At 40.7% G+C, this 26,299-nt stretch overlaps 1 protein-coding gene across 17 annotated transcripts in view; it reads right to left on the reverse strand.

Moving 5' to 3' along the window:
• Window positions 1-7,925: 7,925 nt before the first annotated feature.
• Window positions 7,926-26,299, reverse strand: part of rapgef2b (Rap guanine nucleotide exchange factor 2b) — a 446,795-nt gene continuing 428,421 nt past the window's right edge. For 15 of the 17 annotated variants that reach the window (XM_078211679.1, XM_078211699.1, XM_078211662.1 and 12 more), the window contains one exon: window positions 7,926-11,384. In XM_078211679.1, the coding sequence (XP_078067805.1) occupies window positions 11,378-11,384 (7 nt within the window). In that variant the 3' untranslated portion in view covers window positions 7,926-11,377. The remainder of the gene's footprint in view (window positions 11,385-26,299) is intronic. The other 2 variants (XM_078211617.1, XM_078211568.1) reach the window with 1 other exon arrangement.

The raw sequence follows: 26,299 nt of genomic DNA on the forward strand, positions 1-26,299 counted from the left end.
GAGAATTCCAAAGATTCACTACCCTCTGGGAGAAGAAGTTCCTCCTCAACTCTGTTCTAAATTGACTCCCCTGTATTTTGAGGCTATGCCCCCTAGTTCTTGTTTCCATTGATGTTTCTACCCTGTCTAGCCCCTTCATTATCTTATATGTCTCTATAAGATCTCCCCTCAACCTTCTAAACTCCAAAGAGTACAGGCCCAGTCTGCTCAATCTCTCCTCATAAGCCAACCCCCTCATCTCCGGAATCAACCTGGTGAACCTTCTCTGTACCCTCTCCAAAGCTAATATATCCTTTCTTAAATAAGGGGACCGAAACTGTACACAGTACTCTAGGTGCGGCCTCACCAGTACCCTGTACAGTTGCAGCATGACCTCCCTGCTTCTATACTCCATCCCCTTCGCGATAAAGGCCAACATTCCATTTGCCTTCTTGATTACCTGCTGCACCTGCAAACTGTGTTTTTGTGATTCATGCACAAGGACCCCCAGGTCCCTCTGCACAGTAGCATGTTGTAATTTTTCACCGTTTAAATAATAGTCCATTTTCCTATTATTCCTTCCAAAGTGGATAATCTCACACTTACCAACGTTATACTCCATCTGCCAGATCCTTGCCCACTCACTTAACCTATCCAAATCTCTCTGCAGACTCTCTGTGTCTTCCACGCAATTTGCTTTCCCACCCATCTTAGTGTCAGCTGCAAACTTTGTTACCCTACGTTCGGTCCCCTCCTCCAGATCATCTATGCATATGGTAAATAGTTGAGGCCCCAGCACCGATCCCTGCGACACGCCACTAGTCACCGATTGCCAACCAGAAAAGCACCCATTTATACCTACTCTCTGTTTTCTGTTAGATAGCCAATCTTCAATCCACGCTAACACTTTATCCCCAACTCCGTGCACCTTTATCTTTTGCAGTAACCTTTGTGAGGCACCTTATCAAAAGCCTTCTGGAAATCCAAATACAATACATCCACCGGTTCCCCCCCGTCAACCGCACTCGTCACCTCCTCAAAAAACTCCAGTAAATTAGTTAAACATGACTTTCCCTTCCTGAATCCATGCTGCATCTGCTTGATTGAACCATTCTTATCCAGGTGTCCTGCTATTTCTTCCTTTATGATAGATTCCAGCATTTTCCCAACTACGGATGTTAAGCTAACCGGCCTGTAGTTACCTGCCTTTTGTCTGCCTCCTTTTTTAAACAGTGGCGTTACATTAGCTGTTTTCCAATCAGCTGGCACCTCCCCAGAGTCCAGTGAATTTTGATAAATTACAACTAATGCATTGGCTATTGCCTCTGCCGTTTCTTTTAGTACCCTGGGATGTATTCCATCTGGACCAGGTTCCTTGCCTACCTTTAGTCCCATTAGCCTACCCAGCACTACCTCTTTAGTAATAGTGATCGTTTTAAGGTCCTCACCCCCTACAGTCCCATGACCGTCTATTTTTGGTATGCTATTTGTGTCCTCCACTGTGAAGACCGACACAAAAAACTTGTTTAAGGCCTTGGCCATTTCCTCGTTTCCCATTATTAAATCCCCCTTCTCATCTTCTAAGGGACCAACATTTACTTTAGCCAATCTTTTCCTTTTTGTATATTTGTAAAAACTTTTACTATCAGTTTTTATATTTTGTGCTAGTTTACTTTCATAATCTATCTTTCCTTTCTTTATTGCTTTCTTAGCAGTTCTTTGTTGCTTTCGATTGGGTCATCAAAACTGTCAGTTTAGTGTTTGCAGATATTAGAACATAGAACAGTACAGCACAGAACAGGCCCTTCGGCCCACGTTGTTGTGCCGAGCATGACATATTGATGTTATTATTGGTGTATCTTCACACCCATTCTGTTTTTTACCCTTTGGGGAGTACTGGGGGAAATGGTGGAAGGATTTCCGAGCTGATAATCAGCCCATTGAACCGTATTGAATGCTTCTTCCGGGGCCAACAAGGATTGGACTCGAACCCAGAGCTTCTGGTCCAGCGGTATGGTGCTACCACTACACCACAATGCCTCCCCTAGATATTGATGAATCAAAGGATATGATGCTGCGACATGACTTTGATAGGTCCATATTTTAAGTCCTAAATTTCAGTTTTGGTTTCCATATTACAGAAAATATATAAACCCAGAATATGCTGAAAAAATAATGGGTGTGTGAATGACTTTATTATTCAAACAAAAATTGGTCAGCAGCATATGGTGAGTAGGATTGCCACAATTGTTTGCAATTTGTGACACTATACCATTACTTTCACAAAAACAGCATTTTGCTCTTAACCTGTTTGAGTGTTTCCATGAAGTCACTGAGTTTGAAAACTTAATTGCATTCAATGAGATCAAGGCTGGTAACTTCAATCCCACATTCCTGCCTACCCCAATAACCTTTCACCCCCTTGTTAATCAAGAATCTATCTAGCATGGCCTTAAAAATATTCAAAGGCTCTGCTTCCACTGCCTTTTGAGAAAGAGAGTTCTAGTGACTTGACAACCCTCTCTGAGAAAAAAATGCTCCTCCTTCTGTCTTAATTGAATGACCCCTTATTTTTAAAAAGTGTCCCCTAGTTCTAGGTTCTCTAACAAGAGGAAACATCACAAAGTCAGAAGTGGGGATGTTCACTGATGGTTGCACAATGTTCAGCACCAGCCTTAATTCCTCAGGTTCTGAAGCAGTTCATGCCCAAATATAACAAGACCTGGACAATATCCAGGCTTAGGCTGATAACTGACAAGTAACATTTGCGCCATGCAAGTGCCAGGCAATGACCATCTTCAATATGAGAGAATCTAACCATTACCCCTTGAAATTTAATGACATTACCATCAGTGAATCCGCCACTATCAATATCCTGTGTGTTAACATTGACCAGAAACAGAACTGGTCTCGCCATATAAATACTGTGGCTACAAAAGCAGGTCAGAAGCAAGGAATCCTGCAACAAGGAACTCACCTCCTGACACCCCAAAGCCTGTCAACCATCTACAAGGCACAAGTCAGGAGTGCAATAGAACACTCTCCATTTGCCTGGATGAGTGCAGCACCAAAAACACTAAAGAATCTCAACACCATCCAGGACAAAGCAGCCTGCTTGATTTGGCACCCCATGCACAAACAAACAATCAATCCTTCCACCATCGATGCACAATGGCAGCCCCATGTACCACCTACATGATGCACTGCAGGAACTCATCAAGATTCCTTAGACAGCGCATTCCAAACCCACGACCACCACCATCTAGAAGGGCAGGGGCAGCAGATGCCTGGGAACACCACCACCTGCAAGTTTCCCTCCAGGTCACTCATTTAGAAATACATTGCCGTTCCTTCACTGTCACTGGGTGTTCACCACCTGGGACTCTGTTCCTAATAGCACCATGGGTGTACCTACACCACATGGACTGCAATAGTTCAAGAAGGCAGTTCAGCATCACCTTCTCAAGGGCAATTAGGGATAGGCAATAAAAGCTGGCCTAACTAGCAAAGCCCACATTCATTGAATGAATAACAAACTGGTGCCATTGCCATCTCACCTATGGTTATTATTGTTTGCAGACATTGCCTGCTCGGGACTATAGTGCTGCATTTTCTGCCATCTCTGCATAGACTGTTATGTCCCTTTTCATATCAAACTGATCATTTTGCCTCCTTTAAGATTGATATGATTACCAACTCCAATATTCTCTGAGTCCTGCATCTGAAAAATCACAATCTCTGCCTTTGTTTCCATATCTATGAACAAACTGGTCAATAGTATCTTTGGGCTGTTGTCTACAGGCCTTCAGTTTGAGTCGAGAGATTCTGTAACTCTGAACTGATCTCCAGAGTTTGCTCTGCTTCCGACAGTCCAGTAATGTTGATGTGATGAGGATCTTGCCATCAGCTACCTTTATCTTTACTGCCTGCTTGTCAGGCTCTGTGACTGCAAAATGTAAGAAGCACAACTCAGTAAATTGTCTAATTAATTTGAAAGGCAGCACTTGGAGAAGATCTTCCAACCGAGTCATAACCGGATACTTTTCTGTCATAGCATCAAAATTTCTTACTTTTTACGAATTCTCTTTTCCGACACATTCCCTCAAATTTAAAAAACAGTGCAGGTCTACAGCACCTGGAGCACTGGACGCATGTGTTGTCCCAAACTCTATGGCTGCAGAAATAAAAATCCAATGTTAGTATTTGCCAGATGCCTCCCCTGGTTTTGGGGGCTGGCATTCTTTGCCCGATTGAGGAACTCAGCATCAGGGGATTGGCGAGAAGAAGCTGAAAGCCAAACCTTACCTGCCTGGCCCACTGATCCCCCAACTCTTTTGCAATCGTTATGTCAGTTGCACCTGCTCCTGGTCTGGAATCTCACAAACTCTCCAGGGTCATGTTGGCGTCTATGAGGATATGCTGGCCTCTTGGTTGGCTGCATTCAGCAGGCGATAATCCCACCAATCGTAAACAAGGCCTGATGGTGGCCACTTCAGTATCTGAATGAACAGGATTCCATTGGACATGGAACTGATAAGAGTATCCCCACTGGTTCTCTGAGCAGTGGGTGAGAATCCAGTGATTTGACAGAATCCTGGCTGATGTGCAGTCTGCAAGCCACTGTAGGATCTGAATAGGTAAACATAATACTGTACACTGACGTGCTGATGGTAATTATGAAGCATTGTAAATAAAACTGGTACGTGAACTTGTTAATGTCACTACCATGTCAAAATCAGCATTAAATTGCTCTTTAAGGGTTGTTAACAAGCAAATCATAACGCAAGACCACCTCCAAATTTTTAATGCAGCAAAAAGAAAAATAACATGGTGAGACAATTTCCACCCAAATACGGTGGCACAGTCGTTAGCACTGCTGTCTCTCAATGTTAGAGACCTAGGGTTCAATTCCGACCTCGGTTGACTGTGTGTAGTTTGCGTGTTCTCCACATGTCCCTGTGGGTTTCTTCCGGGTGCTCTGGTTTCCCCCACAGACCAAGATGTGCAGGTTAGATGGATTGGCCATGGTAAATTGCCCCTTTAGCATCAGAGAGCATGAGGTTATAAGGATAGGGCCTGGGTGGGATTGTTGTTGGTGCAGGCTTGATGGGTTGAATGGCCTTCTTCTACACTGTAGGGATTCTATGAAATAGGGGTGGAAATCCTATTCGCTCAAGTGCTGTAAATTATACAGTGATTGACAGGAGGGGGTGGGGCACAATCAACAGCCATGTTTTTTCCCCATAGCAGCCTGTATTACAAGTTTCTCTATGGCTCTGTACACAATGCATTGGGTCTTCAAATCCTCTACTTTGAGATTGAGTTGTCACAAGGTAAAAGCACTGAATTTCCACAGAGGTTCTCCTAATATGGTGTCATATCTTCAGCAGAAGATTGATGAAACTCCAGCAGAAATCATGTAAAAGGCTGAAAATGGGCATTTTCACTTTGGGAGTTAAAAAGTTAAGAAAACTCCTAGGGAACCGTAAAGCCAAAGGTGCACCCACATATGTGATACATAAATTCTCCCAGGAATAGCAGGTATAAACCAAAGGAGAGCTCAGATTGCGAGTGTACAAGTTGGATGTGTTAACAACAAATGCGTACCATAACAAACAGGCAGGGTGCAAATCGTCAACGTGTGTGTACAGAAAAGGTCCTTTCACATTTTTATTGCAAACTGATCACCTGACAACTTATTTCTGTCTCATTAGTTAATTTTTGGAATAACCAAAGTGTTAATAAGCTAAGTTTAAATACATCTAACATGTGTATACTATTTGTCACTAATGTTGACTCTGCAAACTGCTCTGAATTTGAGATCAAAATATTGGCCACTGACTAGAACTCATTGCAAACCCAAGTTTGAAAAGCATAGGTAATCAATAAGGATTGTACTTGTTATAGGTTTGTGTGGAGCACCTATGGTTGCTAATTGTGGTTGGACCCATTCCTGAAGGTTCAATCACAATGTTCATTGATCATCCACCTATTATCTCACTTACTGTACAAAAGTTGGGCCACAATATTTAACTGCCTTTTCACCCAGATTCATACCTAACAACCTCTAATGAAGAAAACAAATATGTAAAATATGCAAATTAGAACTTTAAGGTCCCTCAATTAGGAAGAGACATGCATAGAATTGCATTGAAAGCAGGCAAAAACAGGCTATTCGGCCCAACTAGTCCGCTCCAGCATCCTCCAGTAATTCCTCATTTAACTGTCATGGGAGCCTCTAGATTTCCTTCTTCCTCGTTTGTGTATCTATCCTCCACTTAAATACATCAATACCATCTGCGTCAGATAACAAATTCCACATTTGCATCATTCTTTGTAAAGAAGTTTATCTACTTGATCTTTTTGGTGGCGGTCTTATGTTGATGTACTTTTCTCTCTGTCTCTATCAAAAAGTTAAAAAATATATTATGTCACCACTCTGCCTCTCTGTTCAAGAGAAACTAGATGTAGCCTAATCATCCTTTCCCGCTGGAGTGGCGATAATCTCAATTCCAGTACTATCCAGTACCTTTATATCCTTTTAATAATATGGTGACCAGAATTCTTCACAGCATTCCAGGTGTGGTCTAACCAAGGTTCCCTACAAATTCAGCACAACTTCTCTACATGTTTTTTCTCACCTCTTAAGAAATAAACCCTCGAGTTTGGTTTGTGTTTTCATGGTCATATTAGCCTGCATTGCTACTTTCAGTGACATGTATTTTTAACTTGTAGATCCCTTTGTTCTTTGGCACCATTTAGATTCAGATCTCTCAAAGGTATATGTGACCTTGTAATTTTTCTTGCAAAAATATAATTCCTCAATGTCTGTGTGGAAAGGCATTCAACAATGATATGCTTAATCTGTAACTGTACACATTTTGTACTTTGTTGCAGAACTCCTCACTATTGACCATTTCCCACAACTTTGTCACCTGCAAATTTAGAATTTGTGCCCTTGATTTCAAAGTCTAAATCATCAATATGAATTGTGAACAGTGGATCTGGCATTCATCCTGTGGGACTCCAATTTCCACCTTCTGCCATTCTGAACCTTTTACCCCTACTCTCTGCATTCTGTCCATTACGCTACTCCGTTCAAACTCTATGTCTTATTGAATTTCAGACAGGTTTCTTGGTAATGGACAAGGAAGAAGTCAGAGCATCTGGACTATATATGCATATTGTGATTGTCCTATAGTTGGATTGAGGCTTGGCCAACAAAAATAAACTATTTGTTTTTAAAAAGAGCATAGATTGTAATGAGAGAAAACTCAAAATGTTATCTTTATATATTGTATATATAAAAAAGGCAAGATGTAATTGAATAAAGAAATAAGTTACTGCATTATAGAAAAAAATTGTACTTGATAAATGGAATGCTGTACAATTTGTGCAAACTGCCAGTTATGTACCATGATTTGCTGTGGGAGGTTCAGAGGGATAAAAAAATCAATATGGAATCATTTATAAAGTTATATTTGTGCAGGTATTTTACATTTTAGTCTTGCTCCTATTAACAGTTGTGGTGAGCACATTAAAAGCCCTTCTCCAGAATGTTTTGTGATTTTCAGCAAGGCAGCTGGGATTCAGCAGCTGCTAGTTTTACACCAGCTACTTGGAGGCCTTGGGGAGTTTTAAGTAAAATGGTTTTGCCTCCAACTGTTCATCAAAAAATATGGTATTATAACATGATTTGTATCTGGGGTCATTAAGGTGAGCCATGACAGTGTTTTGAATGGAAGATTTAGCCACGCAGTAAACAAAGTATTTTTCAGAGTTTTATTTGAAATCATTGGACTTTGCTGGAATTACCAGCTTTGCACATGATAAGGAGAGCAATAAACTGCTGACAATGAACAGCAATCTAATTCCTCATATACACCTCTTTCTGAGGCCAGACCTCAGTTGCTTATCCATCCTCTGATGGAGAAATGTGAATAGTAGCAGTCTAACTTACTAACTGGAAGACTTTTACGTGTAAAAGTGATCATTAAACCAGATTTTTACTGTTATTCTGAATTCTGCCAACTGGTAAACTGTCAAGTAAAAGATCAACATTGTAAATATGGAAAAATCTATGACATAATAAATGCCACAGTGTTTAAGCGTCGCTTAATAAAATATCAATTTTTAATTTTTAAGCACTTCTGATTGTTTTTCTGTTTCAGTTTAAACAGATGTTGAAATTAGGAGTTTTGAGTTTAATACGAGGTATTTGTGGGCTCTTGGATGCATTCCAGCTTTTATAAATACTGGTTTGTTTACACAACTGATAATGAGTCAAATTCTTTATTTGGGGGATCTATGGGCTCTTGGATGTATTCGAGCTTTTATAACTTGAGTTCATATGTTAAGTGGACATGAGGCGGGGTAATTAATTCACAAATTTACTTTTAAATATATTTTGAGATCTTCTGGATATAGCTCAACATTTGACCAGAAGAGTTTTGCCCATATATTTGGGAATGAACAGGAATGGAGGCAGGGTTTTTAACCTACCCATTCTGGAATTGCACCAGCCCCACAGCTGGTGTGGACCGGCAAAGGAGGGCGGCAGGCCTGCATCCAAGCCGTAAAAGGCCTTCACCCTCACTTCCTGGCAGACTGGTGATGGAGGCAGGATTATAACACGGGATTGGTCCCGCCTCCTGATTCCCACCTCCATCAAGGGAAAGGGTCCCGGTTTCAATTATACATTTAACCAGCATAGCAAATACACTATTTTATTTTGAGGATATTAATTCTGAAATATGATTTGATACAATTAAAGCTGAATTGTGTTTCTGGCTTTAATATAAAGAAAATTCTTCAAGTTAAAAATCCAATAGATGCATTGGCTGTGTCTATAAACTGTCTAAATTTCCTCATGAGTCAGGTGCAGAATGTATTATTTGTGTGGTTTGTGACATATTTATGTTGGGGGTTTGGGGTGCGTACTGCCCCTTTAAGAATGCAGATCATGTGACCCCAGGGTGGAAGGGTAGCTCCTCCCAGTGTGGAATCCAGTTAAGCAGTCTAGGATTTGACTGTGGTACAGCACACATATGTAGTAAAGAGTTGCCCAGTGTTTAAGTTTCCAAGGCCTACTTTGTGGTCCTTTTTGCACAATATTTCACTAAATACATATGTAACACTGTTGTAAATAGAAATAATTTTATGAATTGACGAACTTTACATACCTTTGAATCTGATTATTTATTAAGAATGGGTTTTGAATGAAAATATTTGCTGATCCACTATGCTTCTCCATTCAGAGCACAGCTTACCTGCTTTTTTCCCTTAATCTGCTAAACATACCATGACTGAACTGTGGGAGCAGTAGTGATGACGATCACCCCTCAGGTTTAGGATTCCCTTTAATCAATGTTATATGGGAGACAGCAAGAGCAAACCTGCAAACTTGAGCCAGGTACGTTCATTTTGAAAATATATACACACTATTGAAACCGGCAGGAACTCCCTCATTCAACTGGATAATTTTTGAATGACAGCTTTGTCCCCAACCTCTAATATTTTTGAAACTAATGAACAAACGTTTTCAAAGAGAATTGAATAAAAAAACATTTTTTGTAATGCTCCTATCATTTCTTAAGATTAATTCTTCAATTCCTGGAAACTCCACAACAATCCTGGAGAGTTGAAAACCATGTACTCCGTATTTTTTGTCCCAATAAGTATGGTTACAAACTTCCATAAATAAATAACAGCATTTCTCAATTATATTTATTCCCAGCTCTGTATAAACTGGATGTAGAGGCATAAACGTAGTACATTTCTACCATTTTCAACAAAAATATAACCATTATGTACAATTATTGTATTAAAAATACAAAAGGGATACAGACTCCACCAATTGTCTTTCTAAAAGACATACAGGTACAAGTAGTATCAAAAGTATGAGGAAATCACCAGTTAATCATACATTTTGCACTTAACATCACAGATTTGTTGAAATGAGATTAGCAGTTCTATGTTCTACAATTACAGTTAGGTTTATATTATTTGTGCAACTCTTCAATATAACTATGATTTATTTTTGTCTGCCTATATGCACACAATGTCCACTGACTTTATATTGAAACTGACAAATTATGCATAATACAGTTACATTACTAATGCATAACTGACAGATATGAAGTATTTTCAAACATGGAGGGCCTAACTATGATTATTTTATGACAGTTAAATAAAGCACTGATGCTTTAAATACAGTGAAAACACTGCAGTCTTCAATTGAAACTAAGTTTACCTACTGATCAATATGATCAGCTGAGCTCAGTGGAAAACAAAAATACGACAAACAAAAAGTGAGTAGCCACATCTCATATTTGAGTACTACTCAGATTGGCAGCCTTCACCACTGGGTGCCTGTAGAACGACAACATAAGTGCTGTTGCCAGTTCAGTAACTTGAAGGTTTAGATAGCAGCAAGAGGGTGGTTTGCTTTGAAATTTCAGCCTTCATTATAGACATGCAGTGATACTCCAAGTAGCTCTAAATAGCTTAATTTCCTCATACATACTGCAGATTACAAGGGCTGAACATGTATTGAAGTATTTAAAAAGGAAATTAAGGTTTTTTAAAAAAAAAGTAGCCTCATCTTGGTGGCCCTGTCATCAATTATAAGGGCATTTTAATTTTTGACAAAGGGAAGAACTAGCCAGCATAATTCTGGGATACAGAGTACCATCCACTGCAATGCCATTCAGTTCAATTATTTCAAATACAATCTCATAAACCCTACAACCAAAATTATAAGTTATAAGTGTAAATAATACTGTAATTGTGGAGATGTAGCATTTGTTGTTCTCTAAAGCAGTATTTAATCAAAAACTGTCAACATAAATTAAAAATCTATCTGGAGCTCTACGCCCGAAAGTGAATATAGCATGTTCAAAAATTAGATGAAATACTGTACAAAAAACATTAACATGATTTGCTTCGTGTTAAAAACTTCACTTTTTTGTTTAAATGACTGTGTGCTAGAATGGCAAAAAGTCCAGCAAAAGAATTTTAAAAGTTCTAGACTGATGAAAAGAAAGCACCAAGAGCAACTCCATAGTGAACATGACAAAACCCAAACTCTTGCGTACAATTCATGGTGGGTAGTAACAGGAATTGCCTGTAGAGTGAGCTCTGTGCATTTAAAGCAACACAGTTCCAAAGTGCCAGGACAGTTTCTTCACAGTATTCCACATGCGGGGGTAAAAGACCCATGCTGCTTTAAGGCAGGGAAGGAGGCAAGTGGCATCAGGAATTTCATTCAAGAGAGTTCCATGGTTCCTACATCTGGATGGTCTGTTGTGCTGTCCAAAATGTAGCTTGCCGTATCATGAAGCAACAAAAACAACATAAAAAGCAGGAAGTGAACTCTGGTCAGACGGCAGAAACTTGCTCATCTTCTATTAAGAAAAAAAACTAAAATTAAAAATTCTGATAAATATAAAGTATACACATCAACAATAGTAAAAACCTAAAAAAAAAGACAGCTGTTGCATCAATATATTGCGTCAAGAGTGTACAAATTACCACATCTATTCTCAATGCCTTCTGGGTAGGCAGCATAAGTAAAAATAAACAAAGTGGACATTCATTTTAGTCCTAGCATGTAGATTTTGGCAAGGATTGTGATAATATTTCAAAAACAGAATCTAGAAATTAACCTAACAACTGCTATGGCAACATAATACCAGAATTTAATAGGGGGAAAAAAACATGTTTCAGATGATAAACCAACTATTCCATTTGCATTAAACAATACTTCTGACAGTAATAAAAAATTTTGGTCAGTGTGGAGGTGGAATCGTGTTCCTAAAGGGTAACATGAGGAGTTAGATTACCCACCTTGCAAAGTCTTCATCCTTTTTCACATAAAAGAATAAGTAACCAAAGAAGAAAATTAGAAGAGCAATAGTCTCCTGCTCCATTTCACCAATAAAATCAGAGCAACCATGTGCAAATTGTTGAGATGTACAGTACCAAGGGCTGCAGTAAAAGCCATAAAAAATGCAAGAGAACAACACAGCGCTCACGTGAAGTGTTTAAATGTGATTTCTTCAGGTTGAATAATTGCTTAAAAGTAGAAATTAGCAAATTAAGTGAGACCCTTTAAAAAACAATTTAAGAAATAAATGTAGATGCTGAAGCTTACCAAACTCTTCAGACACATTAAATGACAACCTCACAGAATTGTTGCATCATGCCCACACCGGCTCTCCAAATGAACACTATAACTTAGAGTCACAGTGTTAATTTTGACTATGACTCTAAGGCAAGCATCAAAATTAATGAAAGTTTTGGAGCTCCATTTCATGGCAATGAGATCGGATTTAAGTTGTCCATAAGCTCCTGTTGTCAAGTCAGGCCATACCCCTGCCATTTCCCCATACCCCTGCACATTGTTTCTATTCAAATAATCATTAAATGCCAATTGAATGCTTCACTTGAACCTACCTCCACCACACTTCCAGGCAGTGCATTCCAGCCCAAAACCACTCGTCGTGAGAATTTTTTCTCGCAACACATTGCTTCTTTTGCAAATCACTTTAAATCTGTGCCCTTTCATTCTCAATCTTTTACAAGAGGGAACAGTTTCTCCCTATCTATTCTGTCCAGTCCCCTCAGGATTTTGAACCTCTATCAAATCTCCTCTTAGGCTTCTCCTCTCTAAAGGAGAACAGTCCAAACATTTCCAATCTATCTTAATAACTTAAGTTCTCTCATCCCTGGAATTATTCTTGTAAACCTCTTATGCACTCTTTCTAACGCCTTCACATCATTCCAATAGTATGGTGCCCAGAATTGTACACAATACTCCAGCTGAGGTCCAACTAGTGTCCTATACCAGTTCAGCATAACCCCATTGCTCTTGTACTCTTATGTCGTTATTTATAAAGCTCAGGAGACCAGAAGAATTAGATTAACCAACTTGCAAGTTTTATTATAAAAGCAAATTACTGTGGATGCTGGAATCTGAAACAATCTGGAATCTGAAATCTTGCAAGCTTAATTAACTGCTCTCTCTACCTGTCCTGCTACCTTCAATGATCTATGCACATATACACCCAGGGTCATCTTCTCCTGCACCACCTTAAGAGCTGTACCCCTTATTTTATATTGTCTGTCCATGTCCTTCCTATCAAGATACATCACCTCACATTTCTCAACATTGGACTTCATCTGCCACCTATCTGCCCATTCCACCAACTTGTCTATGTCCTTTTGAACTTCTATACTGTCCTCCTCATAGTTTACAATGCTTCCAAGTTTTGTGTCACCCACAAACTTTGAAATTGTCCCCTGCACACCAAGATCTTGATCATTAATGTATAGTAGGAAGAACAAGGGTCCCAATACCACTACAAACCTTTCTCCAACTTGAAAAATATCCATTTACTATTACTCAGTTTCCTATTACTCAGCCAATTTTGTATCTGCATCGCTACTTCTCTTTTCTTCCACAAGCTATGACTTTCCTCAAGTCTATTGTGTGGCACTGTATCAAATGCCTTTTGAAAGTCCACATATACCACATTAACATTACCCTCATCACCCTTTCCGTTACTTCTTCAAAAAACTCCTGCACGATTTCCTCTTTAAAAATTCATGCTGGTTCTTCCGAATGAACCCACATTTTTCCACCTGACTACTAATTCTATTCTGAAGAATTGTTTCTTGAAGCTTCCCACCACTGAAGTTAAATGAGTTGGTCTGTAATTGCTGGCTTATCCTTACAGCCTTTTGGAACAAGGACGTAATGGCTACAACTCTCCAGTCCTCTGACACCCCCCCAAGTCCAGGGAAGATTGGAAATTGCAGGGGCACTGACCATGAACTTTCAAAGTCACTTCCTTCAATATCCTTGGATTCATCTCATCTGTTAGTGTCTTGTCAACATAAGTACCGACAGTCTACTCAACACTTCCTCCTTATCAATCTTGAACACTTCATAGAATCCTACAGTGCAGAAAGAGGCCATTCAGCCCATCGAGTCTGCACCAACCACAATCCCACCCAGGCCCTATCCACCTATCCCTACATATTTACCCACTAATCCCTCTAACCTATGCATCCCGGGACACTAAGGGGCAATTTAGAATGGCCAATCAACCTAGCCCGCACATCTTTGGACTGTGGGAGGAAACCGGAGCACCCGGAGGAAACCCACGCAGACACAGGGAGAATGTGCAAACTCCACACAAACAGTGAGCCGAGCCGGGATTTGAACCCAGGTCCCTGGAGCTGTGAAGCAGCAGTGCTAACCACTGTGCTACCGTGCCGTGCCGCTAGTGACAGAATTTCCTCCTCTGTCATCATGGCCTGGATTTCATCTGCCTCCTTGGTAAAGACAGATGCAAAGTATTCATTTAATACCTCAGCCATACTCTTTGGGATTCCCCTTTATGTTGGTTGCCAAGTCTTTTGTCATAATCCTTCTTCGCTTCTCTAATATGCCTTTTCACCTGCCTTCTGAACTTTCTGGTTCTCAACTGTACTTTCTGTCTGACACCTGCTATAAGCACATTTTTTCTTATCTTCATTTCTATCTCCTGTAAAGATTCCCAGCCATACTTTCTTTCTGACTTGACAACAGGAGCTTATGGACAACTTAAATCTGATCTCGTTGCCATGAAATGGAGCTCCAAAACTTTCATTAATTTTGATGTTTGCCTTAGAGTCATAGAGGTTTACAGCATGGCCCAACTTGTCCATGCCACCCTTTCTTTATTTAAATGCCTAAACTAATCCCAATTGCCCACATTTGGCCCATATCCCTCTATACCCATCTTACCCATTTAACTGTCTAAATGTTTTTTAAAAGACAAAATTGTACCCACCTCTACTCTACCTCTGGCAGCTTGTTCCAGACACTCATCACCCTCTGTGTGAAAAAATTGCCCCTCTGGACACTTTTGTATCTCTCCTCTCTCACCTTAAACCTATGCCCTCTAGTTTTAGACTCCCTTGATCAGATTCTCCCCTTCTTTGCTATAAGTCAGAGTTCATTTGTAGTCCTACAATGTATCATCACTACTGAAAAATACATTCCTCAATGGGTCAGTACTTGCTAAACGAGTACAAGTTAGACAGGATAGATTCAGAAAGAATGTTCCCAATGGTGGGGGAGTCCAGAACTAGTGGTCATAGTTTGAGGATAAGGTAAGGAGAAATTTCTTCACCCAGAGGGTGGTGAGTGTATGGAATTCACTATCACCAAATGTAGTTGAGGCCAAAACGTTGTCTGATTTGAAGAAGAAATTAGATATAGCTCTTGGGGCTAAAGGGATCAAGGGGTATGGGAGGAAGGGGGGGATCAGGATTTTGAATTTGATGATCAACCATGATCAAGATGAGTGGTGGAGCAGGCTCGAAGGGTTGATTGACCTACTCCTGCTTCTAGTTTAATCCCGAGTTCGTTAAGAATTACACCAACAACCGATTTGTTATAAGTCAGACTCTCAAAATTTACTTATGCAGCCACAGAGTTACGAGAATACATTCCATGAAGTAGCAGTTTGGTATTGCTATTCATTTTGACCAGTAATTCATATATTCCTCATTAATGACGGATCTTTTATTTCACATTCTCTGTCATAACCAATTCAGTTTCTTTCATTCCTGATACCTTTACTAATTTAACAGCTTCTTTAACAGTACTTGAGAGGGAAATTCAGCACCATTTTGTTAATTGAACACCGCTTTAGTACACCACCTTATATTTTATTTTATATACATCTGGGCAGTTAATATAATTCTGCATTCTTTACACATTGGCTTCATGATGAATTACATACTTTTAACGTTAGAAGAACAAGTGTGTCTGAGTTATGTTCTTTTATTGTGATACTGAGTCGGAGTTATTTTAATTGGATTCGCCCAGTAATGCTTCAATTATTGTGTTAAAGTGTACCTTTTTGAGTGAGTATTTCACATTTCAATAAATACATGGGCGGCACGGTAGCACAGTGGTTAGCACTGCTGCTTCACAGCTCCAGGGACCTGGGTTCGATTCCCGGCTTGGGCCACTGTCTGTGTGGAGTTTGCATATTCTCCTCGTGTCTGCGTGGGTTTCCTCCGGGTGCTCCGGTTTCCTCCCACAGTCCAAAGATGTGTGGGTTAGGTTGATTGGCCATGCTAAAATTGCCCCTTAGTGTCCTGAGATGCGTAGGTTAGAGGGATTAGTGGGTAAAATATGTAGGGATATGGGGGTAGGGCCTGGGTGGGATTGTGGTCGGTGCAGACTCGATGGGCCGAATGGCCTCTTTCTGTACTGTAGGGCTTCTATGATTTCTATGATGTAGAAGTTACAGGTGATCCAAATAGTTCAATTGTAGAGACTCTCTAGAAAGGGAACTACTGGCTGTAATTTGAGCGGACACAAATGAACTGACATCAGCTGGAATTCTAGCGGCAAGAGCAAAGTACCACCATTGGGATGAAATGCATGATCCTGTGCCAATGGCTAGTGGGACCATGATGGCTATTTAACCAGTAGTGGCCAATTAAGATACACCTACGTCAGACTCCTATTTATTGACTATAGCTCAGCTTTCAACACCATTATTTCTATAAAACCCATCTCCAAACTCCGTGGCCTGGGCTTCAGCTCCTCCCTCTGCGACTGGATCCTGAACTTCCTAACTCACAGACCACAATCAGTATGGATAGGCAACAACACTTCCTCCACGATCATCCTCAACACCGGTGCCCTACAAGGCTGTACTATACTCCTTATACACCTATGACTGTGTGGCCAAATACCCCACCAATTTGATTTTCAAGTTTGCTGACGATACCACCATAGTGGGTCGGATCTCAAACAACGATGAGATAGAGTGCAGGAATGAGATAGAGAATCTGGTGAACTGGTGCGGTGACAATAATCTCTCCCTCAAAGTCAGCGAAATGAAGGAGATTGTCATCGACTTCAAGAAGCATAGAGGAGAACATGCTCCTGTTTACATCAACGGGGACAAAGTAGAAAGGGTCAAGAGCTTCAAGTGTCCAGATCACCTACATCCTGTCCCGGTTACCCATGCCGACACTATAGTTAAGAAAGCCCACCAACGCCTCTACTTTCTCAGAAGAATAAGGAAATTTGGCATGTCAGCTATGACTCTCACCAACTTTTACAGATGCACCGTAGAAAGCATTCTTTCTGGTTGTATCATAGCTTGGTATGGCTCCTGCTCTGCCCAAGACTGCAAGAAACTATAAAAGGTCGTGAATGTAGCCCAATCCATCATGCAAACCAGCCTCCCATCCATTGACTCTGTCTACACCTCCTGCTGCCTCGGCAAAACAGCCAACATAATTAAGGACTCCACGCATCCCAGACATTCTCTCTTCCGCCTTCTTCCATCGGGAAAAAGATATAAAAGACTGAAGTCACGTACCAACCAACTAAAGAACAGCTTCTTCCCCACTGCCATCAGACTTTTGAATGGACCTACCTTGCATTAAGTTGATCTTTCTCAACACCCGAGCTATAACTGTAACACTACATTCTGCACTCTGCCTTCTCTATGAATAGGATGCTTTGTCTGCATAGCATGCAAGAAACAATACTTTTCACTATATGTTAATACATGTGACAATAATAAATCAAATCAAGAGGCTACCTCTGCCAGCTCAACTAGAGAGCAGCTTTGGCAGTGCCACTGTTGCTGTTCCTGCCAGTGGTATATTCCCCTTTCGTGCCTTACACTGCTATTTTCCTGCACTTCCCACTGCCCTGAGGATCTTCATTGGGCACGTAAAATTCTTGCTGTCAAGGTGATATAGACCTACACATTTCAAACAATGAGGGTTCACACAATTTCCCTCGAATGTGGACAGAATCCCTTTATGCCCTTCAAATCTACAGGATTTCATGAAAGTATATTGCTTTGACATCCATATGGTTAGTGTGAACTCAGAGATTTTAGTCAATAAAATACAATCCCAATCTGTCCTGGAAACTGATGTATTAGATACATACAATCTACCTAAGAATTAATAAAACTGAAGACACAAGTAGCACAATTACAGGTATAGGTTGTAAGTGGAAACAAGATATGAAAAACATGGATAGCAACTAGACTTCCATAGAGGTCATCCAACAACAAGAATTTATTTCAACCATATATCACTCATTCACTGTTTCCAAGTTCTCGTCATTAGATACTAACAAACCAAAGAAGTCAGTACGACTTGCTATTTTTCGGCGAACATTTGCCTTTTGATACAATCAAACTACAAAAACTCATTTGACTTTTTATTTAAGCTCAAAGATTATTGTAGATATACAAATAAACAAATATGTTTTTGAAGTAAAAAGATAAAAGCAAAATACTGCAGATGCTGAAATCTGAAACGAAAACAGGGCTCTGACGAAGGGTGATCTAGACTCGAAACGTTGGCTCTATCCTCTCCCCACAGATGCTGTCAGACCTGCTGAGATTTTCCAGCATTTTCTGTTTATGTTTTTAAAGTATACAGTTTTGGTGATAACAAGGTAAAGCTCTCAGTCTCAAACTGATACTGGCAATTCTAATGTTGAATTTTGACCATTAGAATGCCAAGAATGCGCGCGCCGAGGGATGGGTATAAATATTTATGACTGACATATGTCTTCCTCTTTAAAATCACACTTTCTGATTTAGTGTTTCCAGTGGTCAGGATTTTGCTGTAAAAGATCAGGAAGTTGCTGTCTGAGTTGCTTATTCCACCAAAAGATTCACTGTAACGGTATCTCATTTAGAGATATGATATTTAAACCCACGTGGAAGGGAGCGAATTTACAATCCCAGCAGGATAAATACCCAGAACACATGCCAATAACTGTGTGATATTGCTAAACAATCTTTAGCACTGAAAATAATCTTCTACAAGTGTGCAGTCTAATTCCGTAAAACTTTAATTGGTTTAGAGATTCAAAATAATAAAAAAGACAGTTGAAGCAGAGTCGTTAAATATTTTTAAGGCAGAGATGGAGAGATTCTTGGTAAGTAAGGACGTGGTTGGTTAGAACAAAAAACAAAGAAAATTACAGCACAGGAACAGGCCCTTCAGCCCTCCAAGCTTGCACCGACCATGCTGCCGTCTGAACTCAAACCCCCTACCTCTCGGGGACCATATCCCTCTATTCCCATCCTATTCATGTATTTGTCAAGACGCCCCTCAAAAGTCAATATCGTATCTGCTTCCACTACCTCCCTCGGCAGCGAGTTCCAGGCACTGACCACTCTCTGTGTAAAAACCTGCCTCGTACATCTCTTTTAAACCTTGCCATTCGCACCATAAACCTATGCCCTCTAGTAATTAACTCTTCCACTCTGGGGAAAAAGCTTCTGACTATCCATTCTGTCCATGCCCCTCATAATCTTGTAGACTTCTATCAGGTCGCCCCTCAACCTCCGTCGTTCCAATGAGAACAAACCAAGTTTCTCCAACCTTTCCTCATAGCTAATGCCCTCCATACCAGGCAACATCTGGGTAAATCTTTTCTATACCCTCTCCAAAGCCTCCACATTCTTCTGATAGTGTGACGACCAGAATTGAACACTATATTCCAAGTGTGGTCTAAGGTGCTATAAAGCTGCAACATGACTTGCCAATTTTTAAACTCAATGCCCCGGCCAGTGAAGGCAAGCATGCCTCATGTCTTCTTGACTACCTTCTCCACCTGCGTTGCCACTTTCAGTGACCTGTGTACCTGTACACCCAGATCCCTCTGCCTGTCAATACTCTTAAGAGTTCTGCTGTTTGCTGTATATTTCCCACCTGTATTAGACCTTCTAAAATGCATTACCTCACATTTGTCTGGATTAAAGTTATTGGTTGAAGGGATATTGATTGAAAGGGATTGATCATTTCAATTTATTTTTTAGAATCTCGACAGTGCAGAAGGAGGCCATTCGGCCCATCGAGTCTGCATTGACTCTCAGAAAGGCTTCTTACCCAGACCCTATTCCCGTAACTCCACCAATTTGTCCCGCTAATCCCCTTAACCTACACATCTTGGGACACTAAGGGACAATTTAGTATGGCTAATTCACCGAAGCTGCACATCTTTGGACTGTGGGAGGAAACAAGAGCACCTGGAGGAAACCCACACAATCACAGAGAGGACATGCGAACACCACGCAGAGACTGTATGCCTTCACTTTAATAGTCAAGTAAACATCACTCTCCCCTCACTGTGACCAGTTAGCTTCATCCTCCAAACATCAACAAGCCACCCAATACTTGAAAGTTGCTTAGTTCCCTTGTATCACAACATAAGAAATAAGAGCAGGAATATATGGCCATCAAGTCTTCTCTTCCATTCAATACAATCATGGCTGATCTCTGGCTTCAACTCCACTTTTCCACCCAATCCCAATATCTCTCGATTCCTTGAGGTATGGATTCAATGATGGTGCAACTTTAAGAATCCAGAAAATATGGAAATAATCTACTCAGTCTCTCTTCATAGGACATGCCTCTTATCCTAGGGACCAATTTAGTGAACCATTGCTGTACTGCTTCCAATGCATGTATATTTTGAGTTGATTTATTGTCACATGGATTGGTATGCAGTGAAAAGTATTGTTTCTTGCCCGCTGTACAGACAAAGCATAATGTTATTAGAGTATATAGGGTAGAAGGAAAGGAGAAGATGAAGAATATAGTGTTACAGTCATAACTCGGGTGTAGAGAAAGATCAACTTAATATAAGGTATATCCTTCCTCAAACAGAGGCCAAAATTCACAGTATTCCAGGTGCGATCTCATCAAAGCTTTGTACAATTGTAGCAATACTTTGTTATGTTTCTATTTCAATGTGCTTGCAATAAAGGCAACATGCTATTTGCCTTCCTTATTGCTTGCTGTACGTGCATGTTATCCTTCTATCTTCCTTGTATGAGTACACACATGCCTCTCTGAACATCAACATTTACAAGTTTCACACCTTTTATCAATTATTCTGCTCTATTTGTAATAATTCTGGTTCATCTGTTAGGTAATAACTGCAATGTTTATTTATATATAACCATAATAGAGGTTAGCAGTCTCATGGCTCCTGAGAAGGTTCTGGAACAGAAACCAGAGCTCACCAGGGTGATCCCCCAACCTGTTCCCTGGGTAATGTGACTCTTACTCTGCAGATTGATCGGTAAAGGGATAATCACCATATCCCTCCCCCTCTAAGTCCTTTTACACAAATGCCAATATCAATTTACAGGGTTCCAGACAATTAAACAATCAGTACATGAATTTAGTCAATTATAAATCAAGTTGTTCAGAGGATTCCAAATCCTTGTAGAGCAACTCCTTTGTCTGGGAGTGCTTCCACAGAATTACTATTAGCTGAAACCACCATGACAGGTGCGTCTGCAGGCACAAGCAGTTCAAGTCTAACTGTTTCCATGGAAACATTGGTTGTGCCTGCTACAGGATGACCAGGTACTTCAGTGCTTGGATAGTCGACAACATTCCCAGATGGCAATATAGCTCCTGATGACAGTACTGGCTGCTGGGACAACTCTTGCTCTTTCATATGGTCTACGTGTTTGCAGATGACTTTCCTCCTTCGTCCACTTGATAAGACAGAGGTCCAGTTTTGGATATAATGATGCCAGGGATGCAACTCGACTCACTTCCAAAATTCCTCACATACACGACTTCATCCAATGAAAACGACTGTGTTGATTTACACGAATCATGGTTTTCTGACTGCTTTGGCTGACCTCTACCCTCCCCAGAAAACTTGGAAACACAAGGCTGAGTCTTGTTCCGACACATGCTTCACTAACAATTCTGCGGCGGGACTCCCATTGTTGCATGTGGAGTGGTCATTAAGCCTAGAAGAAATCGTGAGATTCTGGTCTCCAGGATCCCTACTAACTGCTTCTTTAGCCAGACCTAAAGGTTTGGGCGGCTTGTTCAACTAGTCTATTGGATGCTGGGTGGTAAAAGCATAGTCCTAATGTGCTTGATACCATTGAGGGTGGTGACGTTCTGAAACCCAGCACTCGTGAAGGCTGTTCCATTATCAGAAACTGCAACTTCAGGTATTCCGTGGATGGAAAAACATTGGTGCAATTCCTCAACTGTAGCGTGTGATGTCAGAGACTTCACCTCAAATGCTTCCATCAACTTTGAATGTACATCAACAAGAAACAAAAACATTGTGCCCATGTATGGACCAACATAATCTATATGGACTCATTCCCATGGCCAGCCAGGGTACAGCACATCATCGAGTGGCTCCAGAGTCATAGTGTTTCGAAATCTTGGTGCTGCAAGTTGCAAGAGTTCCCCATGGCCTCTCCCGGTTGAGTTAAACTTAAATCGCTGCAATATCACCGATGGTAAGAAGTTTAACAACACCAGGCTAAAGTCCAACAGGTTTATTTGGTAGCAGAAGCCACACAAGCTTTCGGAGCCTTAAGCCCCTTCTGCAGGTGAGTGGGAATTCTGTTCACAAACAGGGCATATAAAGACACAAACTCAATTTACATGAATAATGGTTGGAATGCGAATACTTACAGCTAATCAAGTCTTTAAGATACAAACAATGTGAGTGGAGAGAGAATCAAGACAGGCTAAAGAGATGTGTATTGTCTCCGATTTCGGCCTCTGATCTTCGGGTAAGCGTTCTCCAAGGCGGCCTTCACGACACACAACAACGTAGAGTCGCTGAGCAGAGACTGATAGCCAAGTTCCGCACACGAGGATGTCACACTATTTGTAACCCCCACAACTTGCCTGGACTTGCAAAATCTCACTAACTGTCCTGGCTGGAGACAATACACATCTCTTTAACCTGTGCTTAACACTCTCTCCACTCACATTGTCTGTACCTTTAAGACTTGATTACCTGTAAAGACTCGCATTCCAACCATTATTTTGTAAATTGAGTTGTGTCTTTATATGCCCTGTTCGTGAACAGAACTCCCACTTACCTGATGAAGGAGCAGCGCTCCAAAAGCTAGTGCTACCAAATAAACCTGTTGGACTTTAACCTGGTGTTGTGAGACTTCTTACTGTGTTTACCCCAGTCCAACACTGGCATCTCCAAATCAAGTTAGCACCTGAACAGGTTCTGGAACAGTAACCTGTGCTGACCAGGGAGATCTCTCACCCTGCTCCCTGATTTGTTCCCCAGTTCATGAGACCCTTACTCTGCAGATTGATCCTTAAAGGGTCAATCATCATAGTATTTTTATGACCAAAGTGAATGATCTCACAGAGGTAAAAGCAAAATACGCGGATGCTGGAATCAGCAGTTCTGACGAAAGGTCATCTAGACTTGAAACGTTGGCTCTATTCTCACCCCACAGATGCTGTCAGACCTGCTGAGATTTTCCAGCATTTTCCATTTTTGAATGATTTCACATATCATATTTGATCTGCCATCACTTAACCTGTCTAAATCTCTGAAGCCTGTATCCTCAATTGCATTCCCGCCTAGTTTACATCGCCAGCAAACTTAGACAAAGAGACAGACAGTAATGTTTATAAGTAACTATTAAAGATTTTAAATACTGAGGCTGAGCACTGATCCTGTATTAGTCACAGCCTTCCAACTTGAAAATGCTCTACTTAACCCCACTCTTTGTTTCCTGTCTGTTAACCACCAACGCAATGAGGCCTTATCTTGTGTATGTGGCATCTTATCAAATCCCTTTTCGAAATCCAAGTACACTAAATTCCCTTTATTTACCCTACGAGTTTCACCCTTAAAAGACTTGAATAAATGTGTCAAACAAGATTTCCCTTTCGTAGAACCATGTTGACTGGTTCTAATCATACAATGTTTGTCTAACTGCACTGTAAAGGCTCTCTTAACAATCAAGTGCAACACTTACCCGATGACTGATGTTAGGCTAACTGACCTGTAGTTCCCTGTTTTCTTTCTCCCTCCTTTTTTGAAGATCAGTGTTACATTTGCTGCGACCATTCTAGTGTGGGAGCACCATGTGCAGAAGACAAAGACTGTGACGATTTTGATTTGATTTTTTGTCACATGTATTAACATACAGTGAAAAGTATTGTTTCTTGTGCGCTATACAGACAAAGCATACCGTTCATGGAGGAGAAAATGAGAGAGTGCAGAATGCAGTGTTACAGTCATAGCTAGGGTGTAGAGAAAGATCAAATTAATGCAAGGCAAGTCCATTCAAAAGTCTGACAGCAGTAGGGAAGAACCTGTTCTTGAGTCGGTTGGTGCGTGACCTCAGACTTTTGTATCTTTTTTCTGATGGAAGAAGGTGGAAGAAGAGAGAGAATGTCCATATTGCGTGGGGTCCTTAATTATGCTGGCTGCTTTTCCAAGGCAGCGGGAAGTGTAGACAGAGTCAATGGATGGGAGGCTGGTTTGCGTGATGGATTGGGCTACATTCACAACCTTTCGTAGTTCCTTGCGGTCTTGGGCAGACCAGGAGCCATACCAAGCTGTGGTACAACCAGAAAGAATGCTTTCTATGGTGCATCTATAAAAGTTGGTGAGAGTCGTAGCTGACATGCCAAAGGAAGGAGTGCTAACTTGGGCATTTGATGCAGGTCGGATATCTCTGATAAATTTTGCTTAAGTTATAATTTAGATTAAACAGTCTGAAGCCGACTTGGAATTTTAAAATTGTAATCTAGTTAAAAAGCCTACTTTAATAGGAACTGCTTCGTATCTGTCATTGAATTGAAAGCTGTTGTGGGCTTGGTGTTGGGCAGTATTGGGGCTACAATTATTTACAATATATAATGACTTGAACGAGGGAAGTGAATGTACTATTGCCAAGTTTGCAGATGACACAAAAATAGGTGGGAAGGCAAGTGGTGAGAATGACACAGTCTACTTGGCAGACAATATAACATAGGAAAATGTGAAGTTACGTACTTTGGTAGGAAAAATAAAGGAGCTGAATATTATTTAAATGGAGAAAGACTGCAGAAAGCTGCGGCACAGAGGGATTTGGGGGTCCACGTGCATAAATCACAAAAGGCTAGCATATAAATTCAACAGGTAATAGGGAATGGAGTATAAAACAAAGGGAAGTCTTGCAAAAAATGTACTAGGCATAAGTTAGACCATGCCTGGAATACTGTGAACAGTTTGATTCCCTTATCTAAGGAAAGATATACTGGCACTGGAGCCAATCCAGAGAAGGTTCACAAGTTAATCTTGGGTATGGAGGGATTTTCTAATGAGGAGAGGTTAAGTAGGTTGTACCTGTACTCAGTGAGGCTTTATCTTGTGTGTTCTTCTAAACTCCAATGATAGGTGACCTTATTGAGTCATATAGGGTTCTCAGGGGGCTTGGCAGGGTAAATGATGAGAGGCTGTTTCCCCTTGTGGGAGAGTCTAGGAACAGCGGGCATAATCACAGAGCAATGAGGTTGTCCATTTAAGACAGGATGAAGAGGAATTTTCTTTCCAAAAGTAACAGAATTCTTTAAGACAGAGGGCTGTAGAGGCTGGATTGTTAAGAATGTTCAAGGCTGAGATAGATGGATTTTTAATCAGTGTGGGAATCAAGGGTTATGGGAATAAGGCAGATAAGTGGAGTTGAGGATATCTGATCAAATCAGTCATGATCTCATTGAATGGTGGAGCAAACTTGATGAGCCAATTGGCCTACTTTTGCTGCCATCTTATGGTGGGAATAGATGTTAATAACTATACTGTCTTAGTACTTGCAATTTGAGTGCAGGTCATCAACCTTCGAAATGTGGACAGGTTTTGCAACCATAGCGTGGAGACAATAAAAACAGAGTACAAGGGGAATGGTGGTGCTACTTTTTGTACTTTTTTCAGTCTCCAGTTCCCAATGAGTTTTCATTAATTGAACAAGCAGGTGATTGATTAGACAGTTTTAAGATTTATCCCTCTAAACAGTAGCAGTAGTTTAAACCAGTACTGGGGAGATATACCGATAAATGTTACAATACATTTATAGTTTAACTAGTTAAAATACTTAATTTAGCTATTGACAAATTTGAAACCTAATTAGTTAAATGAAACACAATAAAGATACCAGGATAGGTGATGTGTTAACTGCAGCATGTGGGAGCTGGTGGGCATCTGAGTGATCTAAGGCAAATACATCCACAGTAAGTGCCTGCAGCTTGAGGATGTTGGCTCGTAGTTGATGAGGTAGAGTCTGAGCTTTGTATATGGCAATGCATCAGGGAGGGAGAGGTATCTGGACACTTAATATTCCAGGAGGCTAGGTATATTCCCTTTAGCTAGATATTTCGGATTTTGTATGTCGTCAGGGATAGAAGGGATGTGACTGTGAGGCAAGTATGGGGACCCTGAAAACATAGAAACTCGAAGCAGGGGTAGGCCATT

The sequence above is a fragment of the Mustelus asterias genome, chromosome 1 (genome assembly GCF_964213995.1).
Source record: "Mustelus asterias chromosome 1, sMusAst1.hap1.1, whole genome shotgun sequence".
Classification (NCBI taxonomy): Eukaryota; Metazoa; Chordata; class Chondrichthyes; order Carcharhiniformes; family Triakidae; genus Mustelus; species Mustelus asterias.